General features: G+C 40.5%; 1 protein-coding gene across 1 annotated transcript; it reads right to left on the bottom strand.

Moving 5' to 3' along the window:
• Positions 1-6,707: 6,707 nt before the first annotated feature.
• On the bottom strand, positions 6,708-10,509 carry LOC145076092 (uncharacterized). The gene is made up of 4 exons (XM_079022094.1): positions 8,364-10,509; positions 8,113-8,213; positions 7,312-7,698; positions 6,708-6,740 (listed from the first exon to the last, which is right to left on the bottom strand). Exons 1-4 carry the CDS (start codon positions 10,507-10,509, stop codon positions 6,708-6,710), a joined length of 2,667 nt encoding a protein of 888 aa, XP_078878220.1.
• Between the last annotated feature and the right edge of the window lie 619 nt (positions 10,510-11,128).

Genomic DNA, 11,128 nt, shown 5'->3' with positions numbered 1-11,128 from the left:
GCGAAGACGGAATACGTAGAAGACTCGTCTCATTTTGTTCATATATACTATGTATCACACTTGTACAATTTACATTTGAAACAAATGTAAACTTTGATATATGTAATGTAATGGTTGTTTACGTTGCTTACTATGTGCATTGGATTTGATACTCAACGTGGAGTCCGCCCCGGAAATGTTTCCGCCTTCGGTTTTCGGGGTGTGACAGATTGGTATCAGAGCCCTTGTTTATAGTGAATAAAGTATACCAAACCTTACATGGTATAAAAATATAAACATTAAGGGGCCTAAGTGCTCTGAACTAAAAGTATCCTTCAAAATATAAGTATTTTCAAAAGTATATAAGTATACCGAACCGTCGAGATCGGTAACTACAAGTAGAACAAAACATAAGTAAATGGGTGTCGTACGCTATGGTTAAACCTGGGCAGTTATGTAGTCGTGTCTAGGATCAATATAGCCTAGCCAACTATATTCATTCGAGACACGACCAACATGTGCTTGGTAGTGACTGTGGTATGCGGCATTCCTAAAACTTACCCTAATACCACAAACATCGAGCCAGTGTCGTAGCGAATCATGAAATACTATGGGAGTATTTCTCGAGCCAATCCTTGGTAGAAATCCTCATTCATGCATTGTTCCTTGATCATTCCTTTAGCGATAATTTACCTGCTTTGATAACTCTTTCTTGCTTTATCGCTTATTCAGCCTATATCTTTCATATCTCTTGATTCAATTCAGAGGACTTATCATCCTCACTTTCTTGATCTTATTAGATCAAGATGCCTCCAAGAAAGAGACCCAACTCCAAGACCAACAACCCTCCACCACCACCTATTCCCCAAATTTACCATGTAGTATTCTAGGCAGCTGTTACAGCCGCAGTGGCAGCTGCCATGTCTCAACGGAACTCTGGCGGTTCCGGTGGTTCGGGAGGTGGTACCCAAACCCAAAGCCAAGAAAGCAGTCAGGGACACCGAAAAGAAGGTTCCTATAAGGATTTCATGAACGCGAAACCCACGTCCTTTGATGGCACTGGAGGTGTCATTTCCCTCAACCGATGGTTCGAGAAGATCGAATCCATCTTTGAAATTTGCGCCTGCTCAGAATCTGACAAGGTGAAGTTCGCTGCCTGCACTTTCATTGATAAAGCCCTGACTTGGTGGAACGGCCGAGTCAAATCCCTAACCTTACCTGTAGCCAACACCATGGGATGGGAAGCCATGAAGGAACTTCTGATGGCTGAGTACTGCCCTCGAGGCGAAATGCAGAAGTTAGAACACGAACTCTGGAACCTGAAGATGAAGGGTTCCAATATCATCGCTTACTCTGCCCGGGAATGGTTACCCCGGAGAGTAAGAAGATGAAGAGATTCATCTGGGGATTGACCCAGCCAACAAAAGGAAACGTCATAGCTGCGAGGCCGGATACATACGACAGCGCCAAACGCTTAGCACAAATCTTAATCGATCATAGTGAAGACCCTGAGGAGACAGCTACCACTCCTGAGCCGACAGAGAGGAATAGTGAGAAAAGAAAAATTGGGAAGAAGGAGAAAAGTCAAACATCGCAGGAATCCTTGAAGAGGCAGCAAACGGTGGCAGTTCACGCTGCCACTTCTCCTGCAACTGTTTCTATTGTTGGATCTTCAGCTCGAAAACCTACCAGTAGGTATACTGGAACCCTTCCTAGTTGTGACAAGTGCAACTATCATCACCTCCCTTCTAGTCCATGTATAGAGGTGTTTTGCAACATTTTTGGCATAAAGGGTCACACGGCGAAAAACTGTAAGACACCAACTCAATCAACAAGTCAAGCTTCTGGAGCGGGCATTGGTCGGGCCTGCTATGGTTGTGGAGAAGTTGGACATTACAAGCGAAATTGCCCCAAAGCAGTAACATCTGGCAACACCGGAAGAGTTTAGCGAGAGGACAAGAGGAGACAGCCATCGATCCCACCGTTGCCACAGGTATATTTCCCCTCGTTAAATTTTATGCCTGTGATTCTTTTCGATTCTAGCACCGAAAGAAATTCACCAACCATCCATTTGAACATATTTTTAAATCCTGTCGTTCGTTAGTAATCGAAAACGTGTACCGTCGAGATGGTTATCAAGTGAGAAGGAGAACGCTAACGTCATATCCGTAGATTGTATCCTCAATCCGAACAATTACTCTTTTCCATTCGATCTTATGGCAAACTTTTCATAAAATGCTTTGATGCCATCTTTGGCATGTAAGGACCGAGCCTCACTCATATTGTCATTCTTGGTTTCGAGAAAGTCACCCGTCTTAACTTTCCTCCGACCCGACTCTCCTGATCTTCGTGAATCAAAGCTTAAAAAGTTTTCCCATGTATACCTCGTCCATGTGATCATCGAGAACGAGAAGTCTGCAACTCTTTCCCGATGCCTTTTCCGAGGATCTCCTGAGAATTTCTTTCCGAACGTGTAGTCAAGTCTCGCATCGACCTAATCCCCGGAATTACCACGTAGCCAAAACCTCAGTGAGGACGATGTATCCAAGGCAGCAACCAGGGCTTGATATGATCACTATGAGATAGTAGCGGTGCCCTTGGTCAAACCATTTTCTTGGTCATGTAGATAAGCAAAGCAGTCATACCCGTAGACCTTTCCAAAAACTAAGGTGATAGAGAATTAGTCGGCACCGGGGATACCCATAGAAACCCGTCAATTCTTGGGTCCCGCTGGCTATTATCGCAGACCCACGTAGAAGTTTCCTTTAGGACCATCAGACCCTTAGCTACTCTGCCACATGAAGATGTGCCCTCTTGTTGGAAGTCTTACTCTGAAAAGACATAGTACGCCTTTGGAAGTGCGAAAAACTTAACTTGTGGTACATAAGACCCTTCGAGATCCTCGTTAGGAATCGATTCCGTAGCCCTCTCCGAGTTATCTTCAAAACTCAACAACAACCATTTGGATTCCACGTCGTTATTCGTAAGGAGTGCCGACCTGACAAAACCTGAGTAATCCCTTTGATGAGATCGAAGTCAGCGGAAGTCCGAACCTCCATAGATGAAACAAATGAAATCATGGATTGATAGGTTGACCATCCGAAACAAAGCCGCACCCCGACAGTGAGGGTTCGCTGGAATGTCAAGCGGAGACCCGATTCCACTTAGGAGCGTCAAGACCCGAAGCAATAGACTCATTCTCATCTATCCTTTCACTTCATGATCTACATTCAAATCTTTGAATTTCGGGACGAAATTCCCTCTAACGGGGGGATAATGTAACAACTCAGAATTATCCATCGCCAAAACCCGTTTCGTCCGTAAGACCCGTTTTTAGAAATTCGCTCCGATTTCGTTTTTGGGCTAATTTGTTCAAACTCACATGATTATTATAATCTAATGAGTGTCCAAACCTCTTAGGAACTCATGAAATGGGCCCAAATTATTGATTTGAAAACTTTTAGAACCGCTCCCTCCGGATTACGACAACTTAATTGGGTGCGACCAAAAGCCCCGTTTAAGGCCGGTATCGGGTAGAATTCCACCGTGTCCCGAACTTGGACACTATTTAAAGGAATTTAAGCTTCCATTTGAAGCTTTTTCCCCTCTCTCAAATCTCTCTCTAACCTCTCTCCTCTAACTCAAGATTAAGGTCCAAAAACTTCAAATTTAGGCTCCAAACCACCAAGGTAACTACCCTAACTCCTTGTATAACATCTTAGACCTTCAAATTCGAGTTCAAACCGTGGATTAGGACCATTATCATGAGTTTACGACCCTAGAACAGTCCTAGGTCGTAAACTCATATAAATGGGGTTTTTGAGCAACAAAACCCTTCCAAACCACAATTAGACCTTAGATATGCCTAGATGACTTAATGGAATGGACTTAGAATGCCTCAAACATGGTTTTTGAAGAGTAAACTTGAGTTTACTACCCAAGATCATGCTTGGGCCGTAAACACCTCATACATGGGGAATAAACTCATTTTCTAGTGTTAAAAAGCCATGTAAACCCACCAATAGCCTTGGAATAAATCCTAGAACCAACCAAAATTAGTTTCGGGACCTTAAACATGATTAAATCCTCCCATTTAGGAGTTTACGGCCGCAACTTCCCAAGAAATAGTTCCAGGGCCGTAAACTCATAAAATCATGTTAAATGGTGCCCTAAATTCATACAAAGGCTTGTAAAAAATGTTGGAATCACATGTGATTAATCTAAGGCCATTAAATCATCAATTTAAGGGGGTATAGGAGCTTACGGCCATAAACTCCATGTTTAGGGCCGTAAACTCCCTTAATTGGTATTTTAGGTGATTTAATTCACTTCCATGCCTTAGATAAATCCATACCAACTCTTCCCAAGTGTTATTGGACCATTAAGCACCATAAAACCCCCCCAACCATGAGTTCACGGCCGTAAACTCATGTGTGTATAGTGTATAGGGCAGTAAACTCCCTAAAGAGTTTACTCTTGAAGAGTAAACTCCCTAAAGAGTTTACTCTTCAAGAGTAAACTCAATTCCTAAGTCCCTCACGTCCGTAAATGTCACCGGGTCACTCCAAACACTCGTTTTGAAGTGTTTTCGCTCATTGGAGTGTAATATCATATCTAATTAGTAATTTAAAATCTAATTAGATATATTTGTATACCATTTCATATTACATAGGAACCTCGCATGTTATCAAGCCTCGAATCGACACTTAGCATCCGGAACGTCGCATTTTCTCGTCTGGTGAGTTCATACCCCTACCCTTTTTCAATGGTTTTTAAATGTTTTCAGGGGGGAATACAAGCAAAAGTACAAGAATATCTTGTACTTAAATTCATTATTTCATTTAAATGGTTTCTTAATTTGCACACTTTTAAGAATTGGAAAGCTATTAACAAACTGTTTTAACTTACAGAATTGTTTGTTCAAACGATTTCAATTCTTATTATATATTGTTATGTTGTATACTTCACAATTGATTGTTCACACTTATATTGATAGAAAACATAAAACATTTGTAATGTCCTTAATAAAACACCTAGGCTCGAGTGTAAAGGACAGGCACAATTAGAACTTAGTCAGTCATAGATACTACTCCCCTAGGCATGAGAGTAAAGAGTAATCTTAAAGATTGGAGACACGTCCTCGGCAAACACTCCACAGAAATACGCGGGTGGAGGGCTGCACCCGTAACCAGAATCATTTAGATAGGGAGCGTGACTTCAGTGTATAGATCTATACGGGACTGACTATCCCGCACCTGGCTGCAAGCTACAGCCGAACCGTAAGGTTCAAGGGTGAAGAAAGTCATAAAAAGATACTGGCCCCGACCCGAGTCATATCTAGTCTGAAGTATGGTTATGGAACTCGCAATCAAGATTATGAACATTTTACACTTAATTATTAGTTTTATATATGTGTTAAAACTAATGTACATTTAAGGATAATCAGACTTTTAGGAGACTTCACACACACACACACATTCAGGAAAATATGGGATTTTCCTGGGGATAACATTGAACATAATCAGAACCGGTAACAATTCGCACACACACACACACACACATTCAGGAAAATATGGGATTTTCCTGGGGATAACATTGAACATAATCAGAACCGGTGATACGTGTATGGGCTGTTTTGTATTGAGATTGAATAGTGTTTGAGACAAAAACAATAAAAGGATAGATTTGATAAACAAACTAGACCTATAGCTTGTAAATCTGAAGACAAACTAAGACCTATTAGTTTGAATTCGATCAACTCAAGGATCACGTCCAAAAGATGATAATTTGTGAACTATGACAATAATTCAAAGTGACAAAAGGGTTCTTTGATTAAAATTCGTCTATTACTTTTTCCATGCATAATTTGGCTTTATATGAAGCCTTTATTACAAATTTGGTGGTTACAAGCCAACCAACCAATTATTCATTAAAACTAGTAAATAGAAATTAAGGTAACTCTTGAAAGAACTCAAAAAAAAACGTCCATGAGACTTGTGAATGAAAAAAAATGGCTATGCTTCATTAAGGAGCCATAAGAAGCATTAAGGAGTCATCATAAGCATTAAAGTGTAACCCTAATCCACCAAAGAGTGTCAAAAACGGCTAGGAGGCTTTATGAAGCAAATAGTAACGTTTTTAGCACTTATGAAGCCTTAAAAATGTTGCCCTAGTCTTCATGCAACCCTAATTCAATTTGTGGGTTACCATGCACAACCCAACCATTGAGCCCAAACCACCTTCTAGCCCACTAGTAATCACTAATCCATCACATTTTGGGCTTTCATGATCCATGCATGGATCATCCCCTCCCCCTTTGAAAGGAATTGACCTCAATTCATCAAGTCCATCATCATCAAGATAAGGTGAAAGATCTCCCACATTAAAGGTAGCATGCACTCCATGGTCTCCTCCCAAATCTACCTTATAAGCATTATCATTGACACGTGACACCACTCTGTAAGGACCTTCAGCTCTTGGCATCAACTTGTTTTTCCTTTTGTTAGGAAAACGTTCTTTCCTCATATACACCCACACCAAGTCACCATCTTGAAAGACACGTGGTTTCCTATGCTTGTTGGACTTCTGTTTGTACAACTCATTCACGGCTTCAATCTTCTCACGAACTTGTTGGTGTAGTTTCATCATAGCCTTCAACTTGTCATTAGCATCCTTGTGAACCAATTCATCCTTTGGCAATGGAATCAAATCCAAAGGCATGTAAGGATTCACACCATACACCACCTCAAAAGGAGAGTGACCTGTAGCATAAGTAGGAGAACGATTATAGGCAAATTCAGCATGTGCAAGTTTGATGTCCCAATCTTTTTGAGTTTTGCTAACCAACCCTCTCAACAAAGCACCCAAAGTTCTATTAGTCACCTCCGTTTGCCCATCCGTTTGTGGATGATGGGATGTACTAAAAAGTAACTTAGTACCGACTTTCCTCCACAAAGTGTTCCAAAAGTAACTTAGAAACTTGGAATCCCTATCAGAAACAATTGTTTTAGGAATACCATGCAAACGAACCACCTCTTTAAAGTACAAATCAGCCACGTTAGAGGCATCATTTGTTTTATGACATGGCACAAAGTGAGCCATTTTTGAAAACCTATCCACCACCACCATAATGGAATCCTTCCCCCTTTGAGTTCTAGGCAAAGCCATAATGAAATCCATGGACACATCTTCCCAAGGACGAATAGGAACCGGCAAAGGAGTGTAAACACCATGCTTGAAAGTTGTTTTTGCCATATGACATGTAACACACTTGCCCACTATGTTGGTTACATCCCCCAACATCTTCGGCCAAAAGAAATGTTCTTTAAGCACCTGCAAAGTTTTGGTAATGCCAAAATGACCAGCCAAACCACCGCCATGAGCTTCACGAATCAACAACTCCCGTATTGCATGTTTTGGGACACAAAGGCGATTGCCTTTGAATAGAAAGCCATCTTGAATCACAAATTCACCATTAGGACCACCTGCACATTTCAAAAACATATCTCCAAAGTCCATATCAGATTGATAATGGTCCTTTAGAGTTTCAAATCCCAAGAAACGAACATCCAAAGTCACCAACAACGAGTAACGCCTCGAGAGTGCATCAGCCACCACATTGCTTCTACCATCCTTGTATTTGCATGAGAAATGAAAGGATTGCAAGAACTCCACCCACTTTGCATGTCTTGTGCTCAACTTTTGTTGCCCATTGATGTACTTTAAGGATTCATGATCAGAATGCAAAATAAAATGATTTGCACGCAAATAATGACTCCAATGATCTAAAGCACGGACAATAGCATAAAACTCCTTATCATAAGTGCAATAATTCAAACGAGCACCACCCAACTTTTCAGAAAAATAAGCAATAGGACGTTTGGATTGGATCAAAACAGCCCCAATACCAACTCCACTTGCATCACACTCCACTTCAAATGGTTGAGAAAAATCAGGAAGAGCCAAAATAGGAGCATCACACAACAATGCCTTGAGTTTCTCAAATGCCTTTTGAGCTTCTTCTCCCCATGCAAAGACTCCTTTCTTCAAACAACCTGTTATGGGACTTGCAATGGTGCTAAAATCACGAACAAATCTTCTATAGAAAGAAGCAAGACCATGAAATGATCTAACTTCAGAAATATTAGTAGGAATAGGCCATGACTTGATTGCTTCAGTCTTGGATGGGTCCACGGACACGCCATTTCTTGACACCACAAAACCCAAAAATGCCACTTCTTCCACCAAAAACGAACATTTTTCTTGCTTCCCATAGAGTTTTTGAGCTCTAAGCGTCTCGAAAATCTGTTTTAAGTGCACCAAATGATCCTCCAAGCTCTTGCTATATACCAAGATATCATCAAGGTACACAACCACAAACCTGCCCAAAAAAGATTTTAGCACTTCATTCATTAGTCGCATGAAAGTGCTAGGTGCATTAGTTAGACCGAAAGGCATCACGGTCCATTCATACAAGCCATGTTTAGTTTTAAAGGCTGTTTTCCATTCATCCCCTTCACGCATACGAATTTGATGGTAACCACTTCTCAAATCAATTTTTGAGAACACAATAGAACCATGCAACTCGTCCAACAAATCATCAATTCTAGGAATAGGAAATCGGTATTTTATGGTGATGTTATTAACGGCCCTACTATCAACACACATCCTCCAAGAACCATCTTTTTTTGGAACCAACAAAACTGGAACAGCACAAGGACTTAGGCTTTCACGAACATAACCCATTTTCATGAGTTCATCAATTTGTTTTTGCAGCTCTTTTGTCACCTCCGGATTACATCTATAGGCGGCTTTATTGGGCAAAGGAGCACCCGGAATAAGGTCAATTTGGTGTTCGATACCACGGATTGGAGGCAAACCCGGTGGTAATTCGCTTGGAAACACATCTTGAAACTCCAAAAGCAAATCAGCAATAGCGTTTTCTCCATGCACCATCTTCTCCACCTTTGCATGCTCTTTGGCCACAAGCATGTAGATAACATCACCTTTGTCAAGAACTTGCTCCACCTCCCTTTCACTAGCAAACATAGAAAGATTAGGTTTTTTTACTTGTTTAGAATTCATGGACCTTATGGCCGTTGGGGACATGGGTTTTAACACAATTTTTTTATTATTGTGTTTCAACTCATATTCATTGCTCCTCCCTCTATGTAACACGTCCCTATCAAATTGCCAAGGACGCCCCAACAAAATATGACATGCATCCATAGGAATAACATCACACAACACTTCATCTTCATAAGACCCCATGGTTAGACCAACTCTAACCTGTTTTGTCACCTTTATTTTGCTTCCATCATCCAACCAATGAAGAACATATGGTTTTGGGTGGTTTGTAGTAGACAAACCCAATTTGATCACCATTTCATTAGAAGCAACATTAGTACAACTTCCACCATCAATAATCAAACTACACCACTTGTTTCTAACCAAACATTTGGTGTGAAACAATTGGTCTCGTTGATCCATATCAGCCACGGTTTGAACCCCTTGAGTTTTAAGGGTTCTAAGCACCAAAACTGTATCATACACCGGTGCTTCATACTCTACCTCCTCCTCTTCTTCCTCTTCTTGTTGTGTATCATAAAAAATACCCGCCAACCTCTCTTCTTCCTCCAACTCTTCACGACATTCAATGGCCTCCCTTAAAGTCACCACCCTTTTGTTTGGACAAGCATTTTGGTAATGACCAAAACCTTGACACTTGAAACATCTAATTTTCGCCAAACTAGTTTCTTTGGTACCACTAGTAAGTTTAGGAGCAACGGGAACACTACTAGAACCAGAAGGAGTAGAAACAGAATTTTGTCTATTGCTAGACTCGGGCTTGGACCACGACTTTGACTTGGGACTTTCGAGACTTGAACTTGAACTCCCACCATAACGTGCTTTGGCCTGCCCCTCCAACTTCAAACACAAACCACAAAGAGTTCCAAAATCAGCATAAGGATATAACTCCACAACATTGGCAATGTTGTAGTTCAACCCTTTTAGAAAACGAGTCATTTTTTGTTCTTCAATTTCTTCAATATCCCCCATCAAGGACAACTTCTCAAATTCATCAATGTATTCTCCAACACTCATTTTTCCTTGCCTCAAATCAGCAATCTTCTTGTAAGTAGCAATTCTATGAGTAGAAGGAACATATCTCTTTCTTAGCTTTCGTTTTAGAGAAAGCCAAGAACAAATTTTTTCTTTGCCTTCACGGGTTCTCTTGGCCTTAAGCCCTTCAAACCACAATGAAGCACCACCACTTAGCTTGAGAATGGCATACTTGCAGCTTTTTTCATCATCCACTTCTTTGAACTCGAACATTCTTTCAATCTTCCTTTCCCACTCCAAGTAGCGTTCAGGATCAGTTCCACCAACAAATTCAGGCAATTCAGACACCTTGAATTCTTCCACAACCCTATGTTCACCACGGCGGGGTTGCCTTCGATTTCCACCTTCTTGGATGTTTCTTAATGCTTCACGAAGATTTTGTAGGAACTCCGGATCATCAAAATCCATTATGCGCTCTGATACCACTTATGATACGTGTATGGGCTGTTTTGTATTGAGATTGAATAGTGTTTGAGACAAAAACAATAAAAGGATAGATTTGATAAACAAACTAGACCTATAGCTTGTAAATCTGAAGACAAACTAAGACCTATTAGTTTGAATTCGATCAACTCAAGGATCACGTCCAAAAGATGATAATTTGTGAACTATGACAATAATTCAAAGTGACAAAAGGGTTCTTTGATTAAAATTCGTCTATTACTTTTTCCATGCATAATTTGGCTTTATATGAAGCCTTTATTACAAATTTGGTGGTTACAAGCCAACCAACCAATTATTCATTAAAACTAGTAAATAGAAATTAAGGTAACTCTTGAAAGAACACAAAAAAAAACGTCCATGAGACTTGTGAATGAAAAAAAAATGGCTATGCTTCATTAAGGAGCCATAAGAAGCATTAAGGAGTCATCATAAGCATTAAAGTGTAACCCTAATCCACCAAAGAGTGTCAAAAACGGCTAGGAGGCTTTATGAAGCAAATAGTAACGTTTTTAGCACTTATGAAGCCTTAAAAATGTTGCCCTAGTCTTCATGCAACCCTAATTCAATTTGTGGGTTACCATGC

This window comes from Lactuca serriola, chromosome 9, assembly GCF_051521515.1.
Source record: "Lactuca serriola cultivar US96UC23 chromosome 9, Lser_US96UC23_V15, whole genome shotgun sequence".
Lineage (NCBI taxonomy): Eukaryota > Viridiplantae > Streptophyta > Magnoliopsida > Asterales > Asteraceae > Lactuca > Lactuca serriola.
Note: the sequence above shows the minus strand (reverse complement) of the source record. Positions and strands in the feature narration are given on the sequence as shown.